At 40.1% G+C, this 27937-nt stretch overlaps 1 protein-coding gene across 1 annotated transcript in view; it reads left to right on the forward strand.

Annotated features, from left to right (window-relative positions):
• The first annotated feature begins 2431 nt into the window (after nt 1-2431).
• The window catches only part of cachd1 (cache domain containing 1), a 104281-nt gene continuing 78775 nt past the window's right edge, over nt 2432-27937 (forward strand). Inside the window, exon 1 of the mRNA XM_005457085.4 lies at nt 2432-3071. Within this exon, the coding sequence (XP_005457142.1) occupies nt 2823-3071 (249 nt within the window). The 5' untranslated portion in view covers nt 2432-2822. The remainder of the gene's footprint in view (nt 3072-27937) is intronic.

Raw genomic sequence — 27937 nt, forward strand, 5'->3', positions numbered from 1 at the left:
TTGAAACTGGGTTTTTTGGAGTGCTGGATTGTAAAAGTGCCCGTGTATACTGAACTTAGAAGATAGAAACAAAGTAACAATCCTATTGTGCTAGTATCAGTCCCATAGAAATCTGCACACCTCTATTCTATACTTTTGGGTAACAGAACTGATGTCATTGCTTATTCTTGTAGCCTTTTTTTCTCATTAGGTCATAACACACAATAATGAAAAATGGAGTCTGTATAGGAAAAAAGGCAAAAGAGATGATTTTTAAAAATCTTTTTGTGAATGAGTTATAAAGTGGTACACTGGCACTGAGGACCTCATTACGTCACCACGAGAGCTGGACGTAATGTTTTTATGCTGTCCGAGCTTACTCTGCATCCAGTCTAAAGGTTTTGGACTGATTTGACAGAAAGTGCCTAATTATTCCTGGAGGAAATATAAAAATGAACCGGTTGTATCTACACACGCAATCTTCCTTCATCAAATAATCCCATCAAACACCAATGAGAGTCTCACCCACCCAAAACCTCCGTCAGTTGTCTAACTGAAAATGGCACACAGCAATTGCTAATATTATAGGGCTAGTGATCACTTTGAAGTGATCCCTGGACTTTATTGTCTTATAGCGGGCCTGTTCAGTAAGAGGCTGCCAAGCCAGTGTTACCAGAGCGACATTACACTTAAACTGATGTAAAAAGCATGCATTTTCTTAACCGCTTATCCAATTTAGGGTTGCAGTGAGGCTTGAGCCTATCCCAGCTCTCATAGGGTGAGAGGCAGAATACACCCTGGACATGCTGCATGAGCCAAGACAGAGAGGGGCATAGAGAAACCATGCAGGCACAGGGAAACATGCAAACACCCCGCAGAAAGGCACGCTTAAGTGAAATGTCACACTGAGATCATTAAGACCCCTGAATTCAGATTTACATGGGAAAATATATAAACTGACCTTTGGAATAAGCCCATAAATGAGTTTACTCAAAGTAAGTCCAAGTAAGCTGATTTTGTTTTTCATCAAAAAGACATGTAGCAGGCATTTTGTGCCTGAGTGCAATGCTGGTTAACCAGAAAATCTCTGAAAAGTTACAACCAGCCATGAGATGGCTGGGAAAAGGCCAGTTGTGCAGCTGCAAATCAAATAGGCTCTGCAGTCCAAGGAAGCTGAGCGGCAGGCAGACAGACAGAGAAAGAGAGCGAGAGCAATGATTAGAGGTCAGCTGTTGAACGAGTCGGAGTGCTGTTATACTTCAAAAGCCTCAAATTATCAGGCCCGACCACAACATTCTTTAACGAATGATCTATCTGTCACACTTTATTTTGCAGTCAGCAATCAAAATATGAATTGCCCAAATACACCAAGCCTCTGCTTTTTCTCAATTCAACTAAGCTCCAAGTACAGCTGAAGCTGTGCTGAAAACAGGAACTGGATTCTTGTAGGAGTGGAGGCTCCCGCGGTTATAGCACCCAGTTCATACCCATCTCAGAGATGTAAAAGCACAATCCATTATATGGAACCAATTTACTATGTTTGCTTGCTTAAGAGGTTAACACTCATTTGGAAGCAGGTCTCAGCCTCCCTATGATAGTATATATATTGCATTAATGGTACCTTTGTTCCAAAATTATCACAAGACCCTTTTTCACTCAGGAGCAAATCTGAGCAAGCATACAGTCCATGAGTTTTATTAATTCATCCCGATTATCATGTTTTAAATGCAAGATAATAAAAATGTTAACCTAAAAAAAAAAAACCTTATTATGATGGATATTAGACTGAAGTAAAAAGTAAATACATAATACCTACAGTTTGAGGGATTATTGGTCAGACAGTATCCTATTAACTCAAACCTGTATTGCAGATTTTGACAGTTTAAACTCTCAATAACACACACACACACACACACACACACACACACACACACACACACACCGAAAGAGAGAGAAAAACGCACGTTATCCAAACTGCTGCATCCCTATGGATACAAGGTCGCTGTCTCACACTGCACTGCAGGGCCTTTCAGCCTAAATCAGTGATTTGGGGTTATTTCGATAAAATGAGCTTTTAGCTGCAATTAAACCAATAAAGGATTAATTATTTTTTCAAGTCTATAAATAAAATACAGAGTTAAAAATAATAAATCAATGTGAAACTCCCCAGAGGCGCTTCCCTTTTTGGTGACTGGTAAGAAATCTTTGAAGGCGTGATGGTGCTTTCGAGAAACCTCGAATTAAAGACATTTCTCTGTTTTTGAGCAGTAATTTATATGTGCCACTCATATATAAATATAAACCTGTTCTGTCACACGTTGAAGACATGGGACTGAGAAATGAAAACTCTTCCCAACGTATTTGTCTATAAAACAGGGTTATTCCACATCGGTGGTGCTCTTTTTCACGGAGCTACTGAAGGCATCGCGAAAGCCTGATCCATTGATCGTCAGATCCAGGCGCCGGCAGGACTCCTCAGTGTTTCCACGCCTACTACTTTCACCCCCTTTGTGGTGACTCTCCGGCTCACACACACTTTGCCAGACTTCCAGGAGTTGGAGCTACTGATCGAAGAGGGAACACCGACAACATAAGGGAAAAAAAGAAAAGAAAGAATAAACATATTCTCTGCCCCGCATGGATTTGCTTTCTTCTCTGGAGGGATTTCAAGGAGGTGCAATGATTTGTGTCGCTGGGAATTCTGGAGACTTGTACCGGAGAGAAAGGGCACACGTACTCTACGCTGCAAAGTTGTAAAAGTAGTTTCCCTTGAAGTCCCCCCCCCCTCAAAACCACCCGTTCAGACTCCGTGCTTCTCCAGCTTGTAAACCCCCTCAACCATCATGGCGAGGCGGTCAGCGGAGAAACCTCTGTTTTTGAGACCGAACGCGCGCGGTGCTTTTCGGGATAAACACCTTGGCTCGCGCGGAGGCTTCATGGCTTTTTCGCGGAGCTTCGTGTTAATCTGCTTGGCTCTTTCTAGTGGATACTGCGGAGCCGAGACGGAGTTTTCCATCCTGGAAGAAGCGCAAGTCTTGGCCGAACAGATGAAAAAGCTGTCCTCTCAGGAGCTGGGAGTCTTCACTATGCAGGTAATTAAATAAAACAATAAAACAAATAAAAGACACCAAGTTGTTTGAAGTGACCGCTGAATGTGTTTGGGTGCAAAGCAGATAACCTCCGCTCGTGTCACGTCGAGCAAGTTGGAGCGGGTTTTAATGTTTTTTCTGGCGCAAACAGGAGCTCTAAAACAGGCCTGCACAGCCCAAAACTAAAATAATAACAACAATACTCTTATAACCGCAGAAAAGATACTTTGTCGACAGAGATGTTAAAAGTGTTGCGAAACAATAAGCTTCTATGTTGCAGTGTAACAACAGGCTCTTTGAAGTTGGGACGCGTTTATCTGGGACATGAACACGCCGGAGGTTTGAGGTTCTGTAAGGCTGGAGTTTTACCTTTTTATTCTTTTTTTTTTTAAGCTCTTAAGTAGTTCCAGTAATAATTACGTTTATTTAAATTCCAATACCTTCAATTATTACTACACTCTGTGTGTGTGTTTGTTTGTTGTGTGCGCTACCTGAAAATGCCACCAAAAACGGGACAGTGTCTTTCATAATGCGCATTTCTTAAAAATGAGTGCTCTCTGTCCCGCTCTGTGCTCCTGAGCACATGTCATTGTGCACATACACGAGTTTGTCTGTTACCTGGTTGATAAATAATCTCCCGTAAGTGAATCTGCTGCAGCATATGGGCTCATCCAGAAAATCATATTTCCCCCAGAAAGAGCTGGTGATGTTTTATGATTAAACGCAAACAGCCTGGATTTAATGTGGATAGAAACACACTCTCTCAGCATCAGTTGTAGCACAAATGATTGCACCTGAAGCTGCCACTGAAACATGTTTTCTTAATGAGCAATCTTTTTGGCAATTTTAGCATTTTTTTTTTTTTTTTTTTTTGTAGATTTGTCTAATAATTTAATTAATAAAAAGTCACAAAAATGGAAATTTCCCAAGGTCACATCTTCTGAGTCCTTCTTTCTTTTAAAAAGCCCCAAAACACCAAAAATATTCAGGTCCAAAAGGAGGAAATCTGCAATTGTCACAATTTTGTGCTTCAGTGCTGTGTGCTTCATTGCCTTCTAAAGACACCCCGCGGACTGCTTTCAAGATAAGGGATTAGTTTGGTCGTGATCAGTTTTTGTTGTCCGCCAAGCAAGCGTCACAGTCAAAATAAATATGCGGATGTTTTGGAGTTTTGATTTCATGAGATACAGTCGAAATGAACCCATTCAACGGCGAGTCAGTGGACATGAGAGACAGAGATCTTTCTTTAGAGAGTGGAAGTCATTTCATTCAAAAATTCCAAACTAAATCACTCCATCTTGCAAGCAGATTTGTGTTCATCTTGTGTGATAATGAAGTGAGCAATATTTTGGGACTGATTCTTGGTGTTGTAATGACCAAACAAAAAATGCTTTGACTATAAAAAGAAGCCAGAGTCATCAGTGAGAATGACTGCATTGTTGCAGCCCCAGTAGACAAGTAAATGCACTATATGATAATCGTCCATCCGTGCAGTGCTGCATTGAATCACCAAATGGGAGGAGGTGCAGTGCCAGGGGTGTGAAGGAGGTGTTTAGCACTTCAGAGGCAGAGGAGCTCGCAGGCCCCGAACACAGAGGCGCAGCAGCGGGGGGGCCTCGGCCCCAAATGGTGTTTCATCTTCTCTGCTTCCACACTGAGCCGCCTTCATCCCAGCTCTGGGAGTCAGCTTTGAGGGCTTCCTCTGATCCCACCGGATCTGCTGTTGTCACCGCTCATCCCCTCCCTGAGCTCCAGTTTGTGCTCCCGCCGCCTCATTTCTGGTTCTTTCCATCATTATCGCTCTCCCTTTTTTTCCCTCTCCCTGTGCTATTCTTGTTTTCAGCTCCTGTTGGTGTAAATACTTTGAATTAATAGCTGTTTTCCCCTCAAACGAGAGTAAAACGCCTCCATCAGTGACAAAGATGTAATTAATACGAAATGATCTCAGCTTATTGTCGGTCTCACTTAGATTCTCGCGACTAATTTCGCATTCATACAGCAGCGTACAAAATGCAGTGTTCAGCAGTTGGCATCCTTCCCCGGTGTCAGGGGAAAACGGTTTTGAGCTTTGAAGATGTTGCACAGCTCTGAAAATCTGACTTGGCGTGAAGCTTTTTTTTTTTTTCTTTCTTACTTCAATTGAAGTGGCACATTTCACAGATTTGCCAGAGTGGTTTTCCAGTGAAAACACAACTGCAAGGGTCTGTTTCAGGCGACGAAAGGACATCGGCTCTGATGCTCATATTGTGCTTGATTGAAATTCAGAGATGTGCCAGTTGAGCTAAAAAAATTTTTTGTCCCTTTCGCTCTTTAAAAAAAAAAATCTTTTCCACATATGTTTGTATCCAAACAGAATCACTGATTTTCATTAAAACTCTTTCATTTCTTGAGTCACAGCTGGCCCTCGTTATCTCTTAGAGGAGTTCTTCAGGTTTCTTTGTCCATTGAGCTATGTGCCGAGTTCACGTGCTGCCTTTTCAGATGAGATCTGAGGATTTTGCCATCGAGTGAGCATCCCAGCATGCCCATTTAAATTGTAATTCTACCCCTCTGCACCCCACCCCTCATTCTCTGGCAGATGTGTAATTTGAGGCTCGCCTCTCGTCGGTGTTTCTGAGTCACTGGGTTAGCCTTGTTCACTCTGTCATTGACTTAGTCAGTCATCAGGGGACTTGAGGGCTTACAGCTGATGCTTTTACACTGACATGTCTGCTCTTAAAATAAATATATATAGTTTAGATTTAGTGGTAAAAACCTACTATGCAAATTGATCTATTTAGAAAAAATAATCTGATGTTGTAGCTGTTTACTTAGTGCTGACTTTGTCCTTTTACATTTCTTATCTTGATCTGTGTATTATCTAGCACGAGTGCCATCCACTGTTTAGCAGCGATTTGCATCCTGTTCCCATTAGTTTAATGTAGTTCATATAAAGCATTTTCTCTGGGTTTTAATGTGGTAGTCATTCAAACAGCTTCAGTTTGGCTCCTGTTGAGTTGTTTTTTACCATTTTATAGTGCGTGTGTGTGTGTGTGTGTGTGTGTGTGTGTGTGTGTGTGTGTGTGTGTGTGTGTGTGTGTGTGTCACTGATCTGGCTGGCTCATCTGTCAGACTTTGCAGGTTTGCGACGTATAAATCAGAAACTTGATGACAGTCTTCCCTTTCGAGACATTTCATATCTTCCTGAATAATTTATGATGAAGATTTGTACATCACGACTGCTTACTGTGAAAGGAGAAGGTCTTAGATACCTATAGAGTGTTTCATGTTCGATTTCCTGCAGCTTTAAGCAGAAGGCGGAACATGGCAAGTTTAGCTTTGGATCTCGATAGGAACTTCAATCTTTTGTCTTACAAAACACACGACTGCAGCTACTTTTGACCTGTAAGTGGAGCAACAGGCTTGATCACTTGTAAACATGCAGTAAAGAGAGATGTTAAACGTATATAGCCTGATTGCTTTTAACGTTGAGAAGCATGTATGCACTCTTGGCTGCTTATTTATAAAGGAAGTTTCACTGTGTTAGTTTCAAGATCCTCAGTTCTCACAGAAAAGTATGGTTTGTTAGAGGCTGAACCCCTGAGGCTGGCTCGTCCATTTATCCCTGGCCCCCTAATTGAATATTGATAGCGTAGTGTTGGGGTAGCTCTGGCGATGTCTTCACTCTGCTATTTTCTGGTTTGGGTTCAGTCCAATGGTAACAGAGCTGAGATTGACACTTTGTTGGTTTCTTTAACCTAGACTTGGCTTGATTTGATTTAACATGCACTCCTGTCTCTCTCGGTTTCCATCTACCTTTATTCTAATCTTCTTACTCCCATTTCTCTTCTTTCTCTTTTATTGGCCTGTGTTCCCTTTCCCTCACTTTATATTGAATCAGTTGCAGAGACAGGGTGGGGGAGGAGGAAGGTTTGAGGATATACAGCAGGACATCAGAATTCCTGCTAGGCTCTCTGCAGTACAGCTTCAAAGCCTTCTTGCCTCTTACTGCGTTGCCTGCATGGCTGTGTGCTCAGTCAAGGTTACTATGAGCCTCGCAGGCCCGCTGCGTCATCTGGGACTGTTACTATTCCCCATCCACACTCTCTCTGTTTTGACTTTGAGCCTTCTCTAAGTGTGCATGTTGAAGCAGGTCATTCAATTAACAACCTGATTACAATTTATTTGTGAGCCACTGTACAGCCTGTCTGCTCAGATTGGAACCTGGTAGAGTCTGAGAGCATTATCAGCTGATTATAACCCAGATTATATGAAAGAAGAGAATATATCTTATATAACTTTTTCTTTTCAATAGTCCTCATCTAATGGGAATATGAGCTTTTCAGTGTCTTTTCAGCACGTTTCTGCTCTTGCCTTGTTACAACTATAATGGGGCTGTTTTTAGTTCCTGTTCTTCGGGGCACAGAGGTTATGTAATGTGACCAAGTTTTCTCTTTCAGTAAGTGTACTTCTGCAAATGACAAAATACTGTTTCACTGATGGATGATAATTCCTCCATCTTTACTATGTTTATTATCCCAGTATTCAAACAGAAGCTCTGGATGATGTTGCAGTAAAATTTTATTCTGATGAACTCTTGAGCATTCTCGTTGTTCTTTCTATCTGGCGTTTAATGAGTGAGTCCGAGCGGGGTTAGATTGTAAAGTCGTCACAGGAAATTTGAACTAACCCAGTTGTTTCACTTGATTAAAATGCAGTTCACATATTTAAACCGATATGCTGTAATTAATATTTTATTTGGTGCCAGCAGAGGTGAACCAATGCATAAACTAATTAATTTTACTAGGAACAACTAGGAAAATCTTTCGTTGGCTCAGCTCTAATTGTTTATGTAGACTGGTTCGTGAGTTGGTACGTACATTCTTGGTTCCTAGACAGTGAATACTAATTTGGATTGATTCTTGTCTTGTAGCTACCCAAGTAGCCCAAGGTCTAAATACGAATGACATAATTTCAAGTAGTGGAAGCAGAGTAAATGTGAATGGTTGTCATTCTGTGTTAGCCTGGTGATAGGCTTTGCCTTTTGCCCCATGACAACTGGGATAAGTTGCAGTTCCCCTGTGGCTCTGGAACTGGAAAAGTGCTCAGGAGAATTGATGGACTGTCGCAGCTTAATCTTCAGATTGTTCCATATCCTTATTATCTAAAGACCACAACTTTAAGCTTTCCCACACTTTACTGAAAGAAAGTATCCACATTGAAACAACAAGGACAAGATCAAATTAGAGCTGGGCGATAGAACGATAACGATATGTATCGCGAAATAACTTTTTCTCGATAGAAAAATTTAACTATTGCGATAGGCCTCATCTCTTTTGTCCTCTTAAAAAAAAGAAAAAAAAGAAAAAAGAACAGCCAATCCAAATTAAGTAGCGCAGAGCTGAACCAATCACAGCCGCAGCGTCACGTCACGTGACTTGTTACGTACAGCACAAGTGCCAAGGCGCACATGTGTATTTGTTTTCGCAGCCGTGCAGCCCGGGTAATGAAGGAAATGAGTTTGCCGACTAGAGAAAAATCAACCGAGAGCGTGAGCGAAGGTTACCGAAGAAAAAACCGATGATGATTCCAATGCCGGAGAGCTTGTCGAACGGAAGGGGCATAGAAGTTCCGTAGTGTGAAGGTATTTCAGCAATTTCAAGTCTGACAAAAAACAGAGTAGCGCGCACTGTAAATTGTGCCGAAAGCAAGTCTGGAAATACAATAAAGCGGTGCATGCTCAATCTCTGAAAGCGCTAATTCGTCATTCGGCTTTTGTCAGACTAAAGTCACTGTTAAAACTGTTTGAAAAGCTAAGCTATACAACAAGGAGAGATTGAGAATTTCCTTTTAGTTTCTCAGTTTATTTGATATTGACAAAAGTTAGTCAATTTTGTCTGTTCTTCTGTAAAACGAACTAAGATTTATTTTTAGAATTATATTTTGTTTCTAAGTGGAATTGACAATTTAGTAGTCTGTTTTGTTTGTTCTATTTTGAAACTTAAATGCTTTAGCGGCTGCCTTTTGTGTAGTTTGCAATATTTGCCTTTATTTATCTGAAACTGAAGTCTCATGTTCCTTAAGTACATCTACCCTGTTGAACTTATTATGGGAAATAAATATTTAAATCAAAACAAGCTGCTAATTATTTCATATTTTACTTGTGCGCAACGGCACATTTAAATCTTACAAATATAGTTATTTGGCTTATATCGTGATATATATCGTTATCGCCTGAAATGGAAAAAAACATATCGTGATATGAAAAAATCTTATATCGCCCAGCTCTAGATCAAATGTTTAAGCAAAGTAAATTTCTTGGGTGTTTGTGGCCCAACCATAGGATTTATGAGGGGATGGGGTAAAAGTCTTCCTGTCTGGTTTTTAATGATCTCTGTTAATGTGACATGTGGTTACTTTGTTTAACCCTGATTGGATTCTAACCTCATCCCGTTAATGGAATGCACTGTTTGCCTTTTCCTCCGATCTCTTTTTTATGTGTTTGGTTAATAGAACCAGGAGTGCTGTGAATTAGTTGACCTTGAATTGAATAGCAAGGCCAGAAGTTTTTCTTCTTCTTTCATTCTGGCCATAAATTGTGATGCATCTCGTTGGTATATGAGCCCCCTGAGGCTGTGCTGGACTATCTGTTCTTTTTCCATTTTAACAGTGTCTTTTTTTCCCCCCAAGCTTTTATTGCACGGAAAAGTTTCTATTGCTTTAAAACTACCTGCTTTTAAAACATAGTTGTTTCATTCTTGCTCCCAAGTTGCTGAAGATGCATGAATACTTCATAACTTCAAGCTGCAATGTTTTGCAGTGTGTGCAGCTTTAATGTTTTCTTTTTTTGGTTCTTTATTGTTTTTATCCTTGTTGAATTGTAAATGGGCATCGTGCACATTCGAGGCTATACGCTGTCTACATTTATTGGCAAGAGTGCTTTTTTTCTGTAATTTGAAAGTTGCACTGTTCAGTCGAAACTGAGAATTTGTTTTCCTTTGTTCATTTTGGTGGAAAAAAACAGGGCTCTCTGCCAACAGCTGCAAGGTCCCACAGCGATGTCTGTAGTGTTTTAAACTTGGGATGACTTTCACATTGGTCTTCAAAATTCTTGGGCTGTCCAAAATCCTGGGAAGCAGCCCAGCTCTGTCGATTGTTACTCCTGTTACAATGCAGGAGAGAATAGAGCAAAGAGCCACGTTTTTATTAAATCAATGGCTGCTTGTGTGTTTTGGCCTAATTCCAGCCACTGAGGGGTTCAGGCACCCTTTATAACCAACTGCCTTCGAGAACAGTGCGTCTGGCTTCCAAACCGAGCACACACCAAACGCTGCGAGGTCCCCAGAATTCTTGGATGAAACTAGGAGTTAAGTATTGCTGTCAGATAGAAGCTGTCTGGAGGTCATTTTTAATAATTTTGTCTCTTTTTTTTTTTTCTTAGCTTGGGTTTAGCTGTTTAATATGATTATGACCGAGGAGGCCGTCTTCTTTTATTTTTATTTTTTGTACTAATATTTAGCTGCACAGTCAACGTGGCTCCAGAGGTGGGAATGTTGACTTTAGTTTATTAGTTCAGACTTTTAAATTGATGCCTATTGTCTAGCTATTGTTGGATGGACTGTTGTTACATGTCTGAAGATATGCATGGTGCTCAAATGTGAAAGCCTATGATTTTGGATCAATGCTAATTTGACTGTGTGGTAGTTTTTTGTTGTTGTTGTTGTTGTTTTTTTATTTAAATGTCTTCATAACAGCACTAGGCTGAAACATCATTGATCAAACTTGAGATTCATACAAACTCCCATTCACACTTTTTTCTCTCAAAAAAAAGAAAAGGTGTCCACAGTCTGATTTGCACATTTCTTGGTTTCAAAAGTTTATCTTCTGTCTGTTCTCAGTGTGTATGCACTAGAAGCTTTAATACATCACATTTCCACATCACACTTGCGTAAGCTGCATACTAGACAATGATGGGCTCCCAGAGTACTTGGCATATCCTAAAGTTGAGCATAGAAAACTTTCTTCCTTCAGCAGATAAAAGTGAAAATTTTCCACATGTTTTAAGTGACATTTTCTCTTATCAGTCTTAAGTTATCCATGTCAGGTTTTAAAATTAGACTTGTAAACACAAATTATAGATTGTTTTGTGTTGGAGTCGTTTTGGACTGCAAGGCTGTTGGAAGAGCTATATGGAAAGAAATATATTTTCTTGCAGAGCGTTTACATGATACAGCTATCCATCATTTCGGTCAGATCCCTTTAAATTTTCAGCCAGTTTAAGTACAGCCTGCTGCACTGCCTCTTGGCTCCCGCTGGACAGCGGTCAGGACAAAGCATGAAACTGATGTTCTTCTCCTTCTGCACCAGCTGTTGTGGTTTAAATCTGTCTGTACTGTCGTGGCCAGATCATTTAACTCACCGCTTTTGATCCGTTTTCCACATTTCTTAGTTAAAGGAGGGCCTCTCTCAGTTTGGCTTTGACTGAAATTGGTTTTGCTGTGAGGTTTTTGTTTTGTTTTGTTTTTTTTGTTTTGTTTTTTTCCCTGTTCCCTGTAACTGTTTTGGTTGCACACCTTTTTTTTTTCTTTCTTTTTTTTCCTGACCTGCTCCTAAAATGCCAAGCTCCTGTTAAGAATCTCGATGGAATGTTTCCTTGGCTGCTGTCGCAGTGCTTTGAAGTTAAGCAGTTAGATTAGGAAGCTGTAAACATACTGTCCTTATCGGTTTAACCTGATATAAAGCTAAGTGGGCCACTTGCAGGTAGAACAAGCATCTGGCATTATTCAGAGAATAATGAACTAAATGTTCCTAAATAATGAAGTATAGTGCTGAAATATGAATGTTAACTAGTTTCACTATTTATCTATTAGCAATTACCCAATAGTCACATTGGACACATTAGCCATGTGTTATCATTAACATAGCAGCTGAGCTCAGTGACTGTATATGGATAAAAGATGAATAACAGGTCACGGATGGAATATTGAGCTGTGACGGAGCCAGATTATGGACATGGGGACAACTGGACACGTTACTGGCTGTGCAGAGCAGCGAGGGAACGTGGCTGAACCGAGAAGATAGTCCTGAGTTTTGAAAACTTGTCCGGAGCAGAGCAGCCAAATCAGATGGGGTTTTCACACCTAAAGAGCTGCAGACTGAGGCAGAGCAGTGTGACCAGAGGATGAGAGAGAAGCTGCCGGCAGATGTGGACAAGATGACAAACTCTAACTTTTCTATGGAACGCCAGGACTGCCATAATGAATTAATTAAATACTCCATTAAATAATTAATTAAATGTGTCAATAATTAATTAAAATTGGAAATAATTAATTACATAAATATTTATGATACATGTAATTAATTATTGACATATTTAATTAATTAATGACACATTTAATTATTGACACATTGAATTAATTGTTGACATATTTAATTAATTAATAACACATTTAAATAATTATTGACAGTTTTAATTAATTATTTAATGATTTATTTATTTAATTCATTTTGGCACTTTTGTCCCCTTCATCTCACTCCTTGAAATAATTTTATCTGTCAGCCTCACCCATCAAACTAAGTGGGCGGGGTTAACTCTGCCCGTGCAGCTTCTCTAGCATTTGATTGGTTGCCGTGCAAAGTAAGTCAAGACAGGTCGATCCTAGATAATCGATTGCTTGTGTGGACTTGGGGCAGCTGTTCCAGCTTAAGGGGGGGGGGGCGGTTGTTATGTTAACCGGTTTGTTTACATATTCCACTCTCCGTGTTCCACATGTTGCATTCGCAGATTCTCATTTTCACCGAATGATCGTCTTTTTCCGCCTGGTCTTGTGTCTCTGTGCTTCTGTAACATAAAGAACAAGCTGACATTTTCCTCAGGACACCAGCGATCAGCTCAACAGGCCCTCAGTTTACGTGCATGCATCCTCCTCCTCACCTGTCAGCTGTTTAACACCTGCTGCTAATTCAAGAAACACGCCCACGTTACCTGGTGATAGTCACAGTTTGACTGGGCAGCCAGTGCTCGATATAACGCAATGTCGGCGCATTTTTCTGCACAAGATAAGTAAATATAGTTTTTTTTTTTTCCCGAGCGCAGAGCTGCTGGAGCTTGTTTCCCAACAGAGCACTTTATAGGTGAACCCACTTTATCAGCGGCTGATGTCCAATCACCGGCACACAGCTTTGATACCTCACCTGAGTTTTAGCTCTCAGTGGTTAAACACTGGACTTAATTCACTCAGGTTCTGTGTGTCGGGTCACATTTACTTCGCTGTTTTATTTACAACTGAGCAAATCGGTTTGGCTGAGGTTAAAGTTACTTTTCATAACTGCATAGATATACTGAAGTTTAATGGTTCACTGTGTTAGACTAAACCATTCGCTTTTCTTTATCTGGTGTGTTTTGGATTTGACAGTCAATTTTGAGATTAAACTGACTTTTAAAATGTTTTTATACAAAGAGGAAAGAGAAGGCGCATTTCCACCAAGAGAAGCAGAGTGATTAAAAAACATCATCTGTTTTTTAATAGTTATTCAACTGTATTCTAAGCACCAGGTATTTGTTAGAACTTTTAGAGTTTACTTAACTAAAACTAAATGAGGTTAACATATAATTTGTGTGGGTTTTTTTTCCTTTTCTTTTCTTTTCTTTTCGTTTTTTTTTTGGTTGCTTTTTCGGTCATGTTATGTTTAACTGTCAAAGGCTTGTTACAAACTATGAAACACATCGTGCAGACTTCTGGATGTTAGAAGAAAACTAATACTGCTCATGAATGAGACTAAAGGCAGGAAGGTGTCCTTTAAAACTAAACATGTTAATAGGACCTCCCTATTTATATCATAATTTATGATATAGCACATGTATTTCAGTAATAGCCTACTGATTTCAGTGTAGTGGTGAACAGTCACACAGCTCCGTGGGCGTTATCTGTGATTTAACTATAATTTATCCAAGTTAACTTCAGTTAACCATTCAGACAGTTCTTTTGCAATGACAAGCATAAACACTCATTTTCGCCGGTAGGTTTCTGCAGTGCCAGCTGTTTACATTACAGCTGCTTATGCAGTAACCATGGTAACCACGGACTCTGAGTGGCTGGATCCACGTAGGTTAGACAACAATTTTACATATATGATCTTAAAACAGGACACAGCCACTATACGTGCTAGCCTCATATCAAATGTGAACGCAGACTGAGTCTATGTTTGACGTTTGTTTTCTATCTAATCTTCGCTCTCAAACATTTAAACAGCAGCAAGTCTGCAGCTGAGGGAACACAAACTCAAATTGTCGGAACAGGTTTGATCGTTTCTTGCGTGTATTAATTTAGTGATTTATTAAATCACCAAAATGTTATTCTAATCTGCTGCTGAGTCTTATGCTGATAAAAACGCAGATAACAGATCATGAACACCTGTTCAACCAATCACTTTCATTCCACTTTGATCTGCGACAAACTGACTCACCTCTGTTACAGTGTTGCTAGACTGCTGTTTTTTTTTGTTCTTTATGCTGTAGATTTTCACATCTCTGGAATAGTTGGCAGTAATAAGGATGATTTTCTGTAAAATCATATAGATATGACCCGTGAATTATTCGTAGATGACAGTTTGATTAGTCAGCTGGGAAACTGGGTTAACTCAGAGAGCTGAAGATATCATGGATATGCTGACCTCGCTCCGCGGTATACAGGGCCTTTTACCCTCATGATTAATATTCACAATAAAAATATTAGCCCAACATCATGAAGTCTGTGTGTGTTTCATAGTGTCGAACAACCTTTGTACAGTTAAAGCTAGCAGTTACTACATGATGGAAACCCCAACGTTATCTCTTTTATGCGTTTATACACAGGTCACGCTGATTACTGAACAAAAACCCAAAGATCAGCTGTTAATCGAATTTATTTGCTCTCTCTCCTCCTTAAACGTGTTTTTAATGTTAGTTATAATTCAGAATTGGCGACTGAAACACGTAGGACACACACAAACATCAGGAAATAAAAACCTGATAAATATAACCTCAGTAAATGAAGTCAGTGTCAGTGGGGTTATTGCAGCTGTGTACCGGGGCCTGCGCTTTGTCGGTGGTAATAAAAGCTCGAACGCTTGCGAGGCGAGTGGGTCTGTCCCACGCTTGGCCGTGAGACTGGGCTGGGCAGACATCTCCAAAATCATCGAAGCACTTTTGCTAAGAGGCTGTATCTTGACAAACTGACCAGACATCTGAAGATTAAACCGCTACATTCTCGGCTAAAAAAAATACTAAAACGGTATTTGGTGACACACAAACAGGGTTTTTCCAAAGTTCAGTTCTGTTAGTTTCAACATGCCAGTTGTTGTGTGCTAAAAACAATGGCCACCAGGCCAAAGCAATGGTTTTGACTCGATCAGTGTTAACCCCGCCCCCTGGGTTTGATGGGTGAGGTTGACAGATAAAATTATTTCATGGTGAGACCTGAAGGAGTCAACTGTGCCAAAATGAATTAATTAAATACACCATTAAATAATTATTTAAATGTGTCAATAATTAATTAAAATGTGAAATAAATAAATGATTAGTTAAATGTGTCAATAATTAATTAATTAAATTTGTTAAAAAATTTTAATTAATTATTTCCCATTTTAATTATTTCCAATTTTAATTAATTATTTCCAATTTTAATTAATTATTGCCACATTTAATTAATTATTTAATGGTGTATTTAATTAATTCATTATGGCAGTCCTGGCGTTCCATACTTTTCTAGGTTTACAATAATTTCTTAAAATGTGTTTCTTCTTTTGCCGCGAGGTCTGTTTTCACAGTGATGTTAAGTATTGTCTTGTTTGTTGTACACTCTGTTTATTAATAGGTTTATTAATAGGTTCTAACATTTGACTTACATTTGACCTTCATGATATAAAATGAATTTATCAAAATAATTTGTATAAATGAATAAAACCTCTAAACTTGATCTTAAGTGCTTATTTTGTTAAATCTAACTTATAATTTGGGAAAATTAGTTAAAAATGAACAGCTTGGCTTTTTCAAGAAACAACTTCTTTGCCGTTCCTTCTGTTGTTGTAGGATGGGGTCAAACTCTATCCCGTGGTATCAGATGGTATGGACTGCTGTACTGGGTATTAGCACTGATTTTGCAATTAGTGTCGTGACAACCCTAGGGTATACGTGAACTTAGTGCTACAATGACATGTGGCAACAGTTAACACACTTTGTTGATTTGTGCAAGTTACAAACGAACAAAGAACTCTTTTCAAATCCATCGCACTTGCAATTTTTACCTCATAGGTCTAAAGCTACAGACTTTTGTGTTTTTAAATGTAAGTTTGGATCCTAGCTAACCCACTAAACATCTGAGGCACACAATAACTAAAACGTACCACTCAGTCGAAGCAGCGGTAGACCAGAAACTCATGTGTTGTGAAAGATAAAACTACTATTTTTGTCAGCGAAGCCTTCTAGCGTACACAAGTTTGCAACAGCTTTGGGCCCATGTTAGAAAGAAGGATCTCTAAGCAGAGAACACACTCAATCTGTATTTCTTTTGGTTGGCTAAGATTCAATTGTTGGAGCTGATCCTGTCTATAGTGCTTGGCTTCTATGAAAGTCAGCGCTTCTTTCTGTTAGGAGGGATTGCAGACTGACATCTACTGTAGGAGACGCATCAACTGGGCTTATGTTTTTAAAGCAGCACTTAAAAAACCTGAGCTTTCCCCAACTGAGTGAAAACGGTAAGGTTATTGTTTAACTACAGTGCGTGTGACAAAACATTGAGATATACATTAGCTATTGAGACTGCAATAATCTAGCAGTAACCTTTGGTCCAAATGTATATAATATTTGTATATTTTCATCATCAACTTTCCTGTTAACTGAAATTATCCGCGCAGTTATTTTCTGTGTGCCGAACTAAATCCTGTCCTTGCGCAGGGCTCCAGGTTTTTAGCAAAAGTAGCTAACTTGGCCCTCTGCTTATTAGTGATAAGAACTAATTAACAGGCTGTGCTTAATCGGCTCATTCTCACTTTTTCTTAATGATTCTCTCTTTCTCTGTTACCCCTCTCAGTCTTCATGTCCCCTTCGCCGTCACCCTCCGTCTGCCCTCTCTTTTCTACACACTAATTCTCTCACACACACATAAGCCACAACGAGTGTGTGTGTGTGTGTGTGTGTGTGTGTGTGTGTGTGTGTGTGTGTGTGTGTGTGTGTGTGTGTGTGTGTGTGTGTGTGTGTGTGTGTGTGTGTGTGTGTGTGTGTGTGTGTGTGTGTGTGTGTGTGTGTGTGAAAGAGAGAGGATCTTTATTGGTGATCCAAGCTTTGTGTTTTCTTTTTCTAGATTCGAGCCAGTGTTACTTAGTTAGCTCCAACAGGGGATGACCTGGCAGTGTGAACCAGGGGACTCCAGGCCACCCTTTAGCAAGTCAGTCCCTTCACTCGCCACAATGGGCGAGACTCAAAATGAACTCCGCCTGAATAAGAGAGAGAGAGAGAGAGGGGAAAGGAAAGGGGCGGGGGTTGTGGCGAAGGCAAAGGGGGCCAGTGAACAAAATGCCCATTTGGGAGGGCAAGATGAATATGGGGACCAGCTCCCACTCCTCCTGCCCCCCAGACAACACGGTCCCCATCCCCCTCAGAATGCACGCACGCACACACACACACACACACACACACACACACACACACACACAGATGCATGCGCACACTCCGGCAGAAGAGGCTTTACATTCTTGATGAGGAGAGTTGGAGCTCCAACTGTGGAGAAGCAGATCAGACTGTTTTGCATGCCTTTTTTCCCTCGTTTCTCTTTCTCTGCTTACGCCTCTTTCTCGGTGCTCTGAGTCGCATATATAATCTCCCAACTTTTACTTTTGTTAAGGAGTGCTTATTCTGAGGGTGTCACAAATTTTCACCCATGTTTCTATGCCTATTTGCAGTTTTTTGTTTTTGTTGGGGGGGGGTGTTGTATATGGTAAGTGCATTTTCTTTGGGAGGGGGGATGGAGATTTGACTGCGCATAAGTAACAGCAGGCTTTGGGGCTTCCTCTTTAAGGCAGAGTGCAGTTCAGAGCATAGACAGAAAATGCTAAAGTAGGTGCTGGGGGTTGGAATGAAAACAAGAGTAGAAGAAATCGTGTGAATCGGTGGCAGCCATGAAATGGCAGGCTTTCATATTGTGGAGTCTCACACACACTCACAAACACACAAAAGCACAGTGGCAGCAGTCTTCTCTCAGTTTCTGAGGATTTGTAAGACGCCTCCCAAACTCTAGGGTCGCAGGGTCATGGAGGTGCTCTAACTTCTTTATTCACATACTGCGAGACAGTAAAACATGGCAACCTTGTATTGGTGTAAATTTACAGGCCCAAGTTTAACATCAGTGCACTGATGTAAAGCTGTGGTAGCGTGTATAGTGAGCATGTGTGAATTCACAGGGAAGCAACCTTAAATTTGACTAGAATAAAACACAATATGAAGAAGGTGTACTGTAGCCGAGTAAACCTTTGATTTTATTTTGTGAAAAGCAGCAGTGATTATTTTTGGTCAATTGGAGGCAACAAGCCTCCAGCTCCACTGAAAGATGTCCAGGTAGTAACCACACAGTTTTGTCCACTTAAGCCATTGCACTACAATGTCTCAACGTGAACTAAAATGTGGTATATATCCAGTACTATGTAGTACAATCATAGAACACAAATAGTTGTCAATGGAGTCTGTCTGCAATCCATCCCCATACATCAAACACAGAGCAATATTAGCAATGTTGGGGCTCTGGCTCTGTTTTGGTCTCAACACCCATTTGTTTCAATGACTGACCTTTAAACATGAAAACAATTGGTCTTTAAAGCAAAAATAATGAGCTAGAAGACCGTAAAGTGCACAGTTATAATGCTGTAAATGCTAGAGATACTTTGACATTTGGGTTTTTGTGGCACTGGTTTCAGCACTGCTGGAACACCTCAGGAAAAAAAGGAAAGTATGATCTTTATGCCTTCAGGTTTCAGTGGATTAAAAATGCTGTCACTGTTTCTTCTTTGTCTATCTTCTCAAACATCTTCATCTTCTCCTGATTCATGGTGTAATTGTGTCTGTGGGTGGTGGCATGTGAAACCATGTCCTTTGCCTTTTGTACGCTGCTGGCTTGCTGCCTTTGAAGATGAATCAGGAAGTGACCTGGACTAATGAGTTGAACTCTGGACTCTCTGCCTCCGTCTGTCTCTGTAAGACAAGGCTGGTTGGAAGATGAAAAGAAATGCGGCGTTGTTTTTCTTGCACAGAAAATGGCAAGGGGGGAAATGTGCTACAGCTCACTAATTAGGAGGCAAGGAGGAGTGTCACAGCTTTGAGCATGAGATGAAATGCGGGTAGACTCCGAAACACCACTTTAAGTGTTCCAAACGCATGTAAACACCTACAGTCGCACTCTGCCGCTATCCATATCTTTAGGTCTCCCTATACATGCGCATACACAAGTCTTATAAACACGGAGACTCATAAAAAGCTGCATGCACAACTGTGTTTAGCTATCAGTGTCTCTGAGCTCAGATATGTGTCTACTAAACGAGTGGTTTATTTGGTTTAGGCTGACTCAAAAGTAATGGAACATGAGCATTAGGAAAGCCAAACAGGCCTCAGTGTTTGACACGGAGATGGCCAGCTTTGCTCAAGATCGCCAAACAGTGCAGCTCTCTGAAATAAAGACTGCAAAATGATATTTGTTCCCTGGATAAACAATGAAAAATCCAGGCGTACTGTGTACACTTTGCATAGATTGTGCCAGTACAATATAATGGTTTTTCAGTCAAGTTGGGATTTGCACTCGACACCATTTCAGTCCTGCTGAGATGTCACCCTAGCAGAGAACGGAGCTCATTTAAGTTGGCAATGGTAACTGAGCCCTTGGGTTGTTAGTGTACTTTGCTTTGTGCCTCAATGATGACCAATAATGTCTCACATGAGGTCTGACTCATAAAGTCATATTGCTCTTGTTGCTCGGGGACCATCTTAAAATGATCTCGCAGCACATTTCACTTGTAGGCGTTGAGTTTAAGAAACTTACCAGTTATCCTATGCTTGTTTACTCTGTCTTAAGTGCATCTGTCCAGGTTCTCTATGTGGTCTCCTCTTGTTTGACTTGGTTGTAACAAACAGTTGGCATGTCCTGCTTTCTGAGTGTGTCAACTTGTGGTCAGGCTCAACAAACCTGTTACTGATGATGTGTATTGGTGTAGTATGAATAGACTGTTTTTAGGTTTCGGACATGTTTTTCTGCACAATTTACAGCCTGCATCTCTTCTGACTATACCGTCACTTATATGTACTCACCCAAAACCTGCAAGCCATTCCTTAACGTAACAGTCCTTTCTGTGATGTAACCTGTGGAGAATCCCTTTAAATGATTTTACTGCTTTTCAGTATAGATCGTGTCCCGGTTGTGACCCGATGGTAATTTCACCAGATACTTCCTGAATTTAGAAAATCTGTGGTTCACAAAGAAAATGTCTCCCATCCAACAGACAGACGGCGTTTTTGAAATCGGTCCTGGCATTCTAGCTGAGAGGTCTTAATGATGAGTCAATGGCCAAGCAAGCTGGTCTGTCTCATTGATTTCTTTTTTTCCTCTTTTTGTTTTTTCTGGCAGAAGCCCAGTTATAACGCTTTCTACAAGAACACTGCAGTCTCATTTTATCCGGTCTCATCCACTCCTCCTCATCCTCTCTCAACTTCCACACTTCTGTCTCCCAGATCTTTACTTTTCAGTAGACCAGGTTTGTTTTAGGCTTGGTCGGCTGGTGTCATGCCAATTATTCTCAAATACTCCAGCCCAGGCATCGGTATCGTCAGCCGGCCAGGTTTTCTGCTGGTATCTTGCTGGCAAGCGAACAGGGTGACAATGTGCAGCTTTTCTTCACTTGTTATGGACTTATTATATCACAATTGTTAAAAAAACTAATGCATGTTTTCAGAAAATGTGCTCTGGCTGTGTAGCCTGGGAATTAGACAAAGCTGAGAGCTCATGTTTCATTTGCTCTGGCAGAATGTGTCTGAGGCTCATCCTTTTCAGATTTCCTCCTGGCCTCCCTTTCAGATTTACAAATAGCCTTGCCCGTGCTACCCCAATCAAAAACGTGAGATTTTTCACAGGTTTCGCTGCTTTCGAATGCTTGCAAGTCTATGCAAATGTGCCCGCGTGCTCCCATTGATGATTTCAGTGAAGCTGAATTGAGCATGTCATGACTAATTTGCATACAGGCGTCTGACTTTGGCTTGCATTTTCACGGCTCTCTGCCAAATGCGAGTTCCTTTAGCCATTTTCCCACATGGAACTTCCTGTTTTAGAGTCAAAACATAGGCTGTATATAAAAGATGGAAATAGTCCGTTGCAAAGCTCGAGTTTAGCAATTTGGCCGTCATCATGTTGAGAAGAATCATTCAGTTATCAACCACAAAGACAGAGAGGTGTTAAACACTTATTAAACAAAAATAGCAAAATTGAAGAATAATTGTAACATGTTGTCAAAACACTAACCACACACACAAATACAAAAAGTCTTTGATGGTGTTTGACACAGTTTTGTCCTTGATCTAAAGCAAGTAGGAGTTTTAATCCTGCTCTGTTTTCATGGCTGCCAGTCACAGGAGTGCAGCCAACACCTCTTACCTTTCCCGGAAACGTTAGTCTGTCTGCGTTACCTGGTCTATGTGTGAAAGCACTGTTAGGCTGATACTGAGCTCTGTGGGAACAGGTACCTGTGTTCACTGGTGGCGTAGTCTGCGTCTGCGCGTGTTTGTGCCCACATTTGTAGTGGCGTACTGATTTACACTCCTCTGCACTGGGTTAGTTTTAGTGATGTGACTGTATATTGTAAAGTATGAGATAATGAAGTAACAAATAAAATGATTAACTTACTAAGTGGATCTAATTTTGACTTTTTGGGAAAAAAAAGTAAGGCACTCAAAAAAAACGAGACTGACTTTTATAGTAAGTGTATAATCATGGACGGATATCGTCTACCTACCCATTATTAGAATGTGAATATTATTTCGGTGTTTAATGAGGTGCCAAACCGAGCACATTGACCGCCACAGCAGGAATGCCAAATGGGTGATTCTTTTTTGAGAGGAGTCGTCATAAGTCTCCTGCATACATCATCAAAGAAGCACGTCTCTCCCCCTCCTGGCTTTTACAGCAGCAAAGCCATTTTCCATTTACATACTAGAAACTTGTGAATGTCCTTGGGGAACTCTCTCCCTCTCTCTTCCTTTTGAAAGCGCTCATGCTCAAGCTTCTGCACACAGCAGCGATCGACTCATGAATCTGAATAGGCGAGGTTTTCGATGTTTAGACAGCTCAGGGAAAAAACCCAAACCAAAACAAAAAAAACCCTGACACCCCCCAACAGTTGACATGTTGATGAAACACTGTGTGTGTGTGTGTGTGTGTGCCTCGGGTTTACTATATATCTATATCTTTTGCATATAGGAGAGTTCATATTGGTTTTCAATTCGAATTCTGTATTTGCACAAGTTTCAGGTGAACTAGGTTTGACCCTTTACTTAATAGTAAAGGGTCAAACCAAAAGTTGCTGCAGGCTTGTAGGTCCAGTAATGCTGAAACTGACATTGATGCATTGGTTAAATTCATTTTCCTCAATTTAATGTGAGTAATCTGCATCTGCAGGTATTAAAAAATACAAATAAACACCTTGGCAGTCATGTTTCTTTAAATTACCATACAAGCAATAGGCCTGTACTTGCTGGGGTGAGAACACTTTGCTTCACAGACTTGACAAAAGACAGGAGAATCTGCCAGAGGCTAAAATTTCTCTTTATTCAGCCAGTTCCAGATGATTCATTCATTCATTTATTTATGGATAATAAGGGAGATGGCTTGCTTTGTTTTTCTTTTTTTTGTATTCGCCCTTTCCAACATCTTTGCTCACTCATTCTGCCTACCCTGCGGGAATTTAGTTGTTTCAATTCTGAGCTAAAGACAATCTCATATGTGTGTCTATTCAAAACACAAAGCACATAGTTGGCTGCTGGTAAGAAGTGCTATAGGGAGAAAAATAAATAGTAAATATCACTGCCATTTCTTATCATGAAGATGCATCACAAATCTTATTGCCTAGATAATCGGCCCTGTAAAGTCCCACATTTGAGCCCACACAAAAAAAACGAAACAACAAACCTGACACGGCAAAAACTAATACCAACAATTTCTGAATAAAATATGTTTAGTATTTTTGTAGACAAAAAATTAAGAATGTGCTATTTTTATTCAGCTTGCATGTTGGATTGAAACAATATGACAAATACCACAAAAACTAAAATATCAGTAGGTAATCTAATCCAAATTTCCAACCAAGAAAACAGTTTAGTTAAGCAGATGCATATTTTTAATTCCAAAGACTTTCTCCACCTACCATTTTTGAGACCTACTGCCCTTAAGCAGTCTTTCAAACCATCCATCCATCCAAGTTTTTAGGCAAATATGAGATGGTGGAATAGAAAATGTTATAAAGACTATATGATTTTAGATAAAATGGTCCCATATAACAGTGGTTTTCGTACTGTAATTTATGGATGTTATTCCCACCAATGTGTACAGACTCTATAGACGCGGCATTTGTAATGGAAGTTTTATAAATGAAAACGTTCTTTCAGGACTTACACATGAACCTGAATGCACTTTAACATTATCCAGCACCCAAAGAGCAAAGCATTTTAATGTAACCATGTAGTACGAGTTAGCTTGTAGTAGAGCAGGGCGATATGACCAAAAATATTTATCACGATATACATTTGAAAATGTGCGATAACGATATAACTGACGATGTAATTGACACTAGACAAAATACTTTACAACTCCACAACTTTATTAGTGCAAAAAACCCCATCAATGTATTTTCACTTAAACAAGCAGCTGTTTTTTATGTGCATTAAAGTTATATAAAAATGTAACAGTGCAAATTCCTTGCTGACAGTGTAACCAAAAGGCATTTCCAGTGGAAATTGGCCGACATATCCTCACCATAACCATGTATAATATCCACAAAACTTGTCAAACAAAAAGAGGTTATACACACAATACGGTAATATTATGTTGAAGCACAGTACGTATCACTCCGCGAGGCTCCTGCCTACGATAGCCATAATGCTCCGACAATCCATCAAGCGGTGCGGGTTCGTAGCTTAGCAAAGTCGTACTAAAACATTTGACTGATTTTCGAGCGCCGTGTACCACATAATATCGGTTCGAGGTCAGTAAACACAACCAGAATTCATACATAAGCCACCCGGGATTATAAGGGACACTGTTGACTTTCAAAAAATCAAAGGATTGATTTTAAGTGTGCCGTATTTTCCAAACAACACGGTAATAACGACGGCCCGCTAGCATGCTCTACCAAAAATAGTGCTTTGTTGTGTATCTGACGGACGAAAGCTAAACCAGTTCCACACCACTGAAGTTGCAGCATTTTTACAAACCAATTCTGGTTCATCCGTTTCATTTAACGATCCGTTTTCGCTCTTCTCATTCTGTGTCGCCGCCATGTGCGTATGTAAACATAGGCACTGCGCATGCGCGTTTTACCCATATTCTATCGCGATATTTCATTTTCCTATCATTGCCCAAAATTACACCGGTATTACCGTGAACGGTATGATATAGCCCAGCCCTAGCTTGTAGGCATAATTCCACTTGTGCTAGTTAAATAAATGTATGCTCAATTGCCAAATAATACATTTATTCACCACAGATGAATAAGTGGGATGGACCGTAATCAGTTTCTTTTATTTATTTTATTAGTTAGCTGCCATCTAGCTAAGCTACCTTTAGATTGAGATAGGTGACATAAATGGGAGCTGCATTCACTCTAATCAGAAGAGTCAGACATGTCTTTGAGAGAGGGTTGTTGAAGTCTGACTACTACTACTAGTTTTCACTAATAAATATATATTATCGTGTTTTAGAAAGACAAAAGGGTTTGGCTCTCATTTGTTCCCCTTTTCTGTGTTAATTCTGCCGTCAGCAGCTCTTAATGTTGCATTTGAAGCCTTTCTTGCGCCTGCCTTGATTTAGCTAAAGTTGGTGCAAGTGTTGGGTTAAGGAGCTTACATCTCAAAGACGTGATTATAAAGGTAGAATCATTTCGACTCAGTGACTCTACAAACATAACTTTGGTTAAAAGCAGACAAACTTGAAGAAACAAGGGTGAGTAACATTGCTAATTACTCATGAGTAATGGATGTGAAAACATATGACATACAAGTATTTGCAGCGTGTTTGGGTTTGATTTGAAGCCAATGTGCCAACCACTTGATCACATCTGAAGTCCAAGGTCTATGTTAGGTCCAAGATAATCACTGGGCTCGCTGTAAGTCGTATTTCTTTTCCTAACCAAAGGTCTACATAAGAGTTTCTGGGCCTATCGACTGCACTCCATGTGCGCCAAAACCAACAGGTGCACATGTCTAATCTCTCTTTGTTTGCATTTCTTTTTCTGCCTCTGTCTTCTCCTTCTCTGCCTTTGATCTCTCCAGAGACCCTCAACCTCAAACACCAGCTCTCTGCTTTTATCATGGGTCACTTTCGTGTCGTCATCTGCTTGATCACTGTTCATTTCTTCCTCTTCCTACTTCCTCTTCCTTTCCATTATTTTTTCTTTCTCTATGTCTCTCTTCCTCCTCTGCCTGGAATAATTTTCACTGTTTTCTGTCAGGCAGGGTCGCTATCCTGTGAGATAGTTTTCCTACAAATTGAACAGGTAAAAGAGGAAATTTGTGTGTGTGCATTTTATGTGTGTACTTTGGCAGTGAGGTTTCCTGCCGCAAATGAGGGTCACAACTCAAAAACTGTCCTCCTTTTTATATAATCTGCTCATATACAGACACAGAGCGTTTGCCAATTTAAACCGTTCAGGTGTCAAACAAGAATGAACAAACTTCTCAACGTGTGATGTCTCAAGCTGTGTTATTTGTTCCATCCTCATGTGTACGTCTATATGACTGTGCATAAATGTCCTTATATATTTCTGTAATTTGGCCAAGCATGGGTTCGCTGTTTTTCTTCCTCACCACAGCTCCCAGGTTACCTCCCTCAGCACGCAAAAGTAGCCAACACAAATCCTGCATCCAGTTAATCATCTCATGCCATAAAGACGAATGTTGTGCTATAGCAGTGCTGTGTTACACTGCAGCACTCATTATTCAGGCTGTAATGACCTCCAGTGTTAATAACAGTGCATTTATGAAAAATCCATTCGCCGCGTTGTCATTTGTATGTTACGGTTGATACCTGTTGCTTTATCAGGAAAATGTGTTTTGTACATTTAGTTTGACATGCACTGAATCTTTAGGAAGGTTATTTTTGGGGTGTGTGTGTGGTGGTTTATTTTGTCCAAGTTAGGGAGTTTCCATTGCTTAACACAGACGACATTCAATTTAAGACCAATGTATCGACACAACAGAAGCCTCTTATATGTTATGAAGCTTTAAACCAGTGGGCAAAGATTGAAAACATTTTGTGGCTCAAAATGTGCAGAAAGTGGTATCTGCATGTGGTGGCTTTTTGGATCTATATTTGAAATGACACATTTTTACTGTTCAGACTCTGCTCCCTGCACGCACAGGTGGGGCCCGCATTGCAACATGGGTGAGTCGTGATATGTTTAAATTTACAGTACAGTCATATTGTAACATTATGTTTCCCTTTTTGAAGAAACCTTCTAGTTTGGGCTAGATCAGGTGACCCTGAGACCTCCCTTAGTTATGCCACTGTTTAGAGGGATTTTTTTTTCTCACACTGTCAAAGCCCTTGCTCATAGTGGTTTGTGTGATTGCTTAGTAATTTTACGATACAATGTAAAGTGCCCTGATGCAGCTGTTGCGATTTGGTGCTCTCTCTTTTAACATCAGGTATTAGGGCTGTTCGATATAACGATATATATCGGATGACGATATAAAAACGTCTATCGTTTCATTTTACGCTATCGTTTGTTTCGTGGTGTCGCAAAATAAACTGTTTACGGCAATATTTTTTCATTATTTTGATGGTCACTGTAGTGGCTACATTAATTTCCTAAAGTTCTCTCTTTCTCTTATATTTAATATAACCACACTACAGACGGACAAGCGCTTGTTTTTATGCATTGTCGTTAGCAACAACGACGGTAAAACCACCTCGTGTCCGCTTGTTTATTTTCCACATAAACCTTTCACAATAAAGCTCAAGATCCTGTTGAGACTTTTCAAAATAAACTGAATCACGTGAAAGATGCAGAGTATTTACGGATGAGAAGCAAAAAAGAGCCGTCAGGTGCTAAAAAATAAACCTTAGACTCAAACGTTAGAACAGGCTTTTCCCCGCAGCACGCTGTGTAATAAATACTCACAAAGAAAACGGCGGCTGTTACAACCTATGTCTAAAAATGTATCGTTTCATGCATCAGTTAAAACACTCGACTCCAGGTACGCGACGCCCAGCTGGAAACACTTCACGCAAGTCGAGCTGCCCGACATTCACAGAATTTACAGAAAATGTTACATTTTTGTGATTTATATCGTTATCGGACGATAGATGTCTTAATATCGGGATATGAGATTTTGGTCATATCGCACAGCCCTATCAGGTATGACATCGATCCACTTTAAAACACTATTACCAGGAAATTCCATATTAACACAATATCAAGCTTTGCATCTATAGTTTCATGAATACCTTTTGCAAAAAGTTGTGCATTTGACAATTTGGTTAACTTTTTGGGGTTAATCAGTACTTTCAGTCATGCCAGCAAGTGTCAGCAGCAGGAAGCTGCACTAGTTTCGCTTGCAAAGTCGAATCCAGTGTCCTGTTGTTTAACCTTCCCTTTAGAGCGATCCTCGC

The sequence above is a fragment of the Oreochromis niloticus genome, linkage group LG17 (assembly GCF_001858045.2).
Source record: "Oreochromis niloticus isolate F11D_XX linkage group LG17, O_niloticus_UMD_NMBU, whole genome shotgun sequence".
NCBI classification, from domain to species: Eukaryota; Metazoa; Chordata; class Actinopteri; order Cichliformes; family Cichlidae; genus Oreochromis; species Oreochromis niloticus.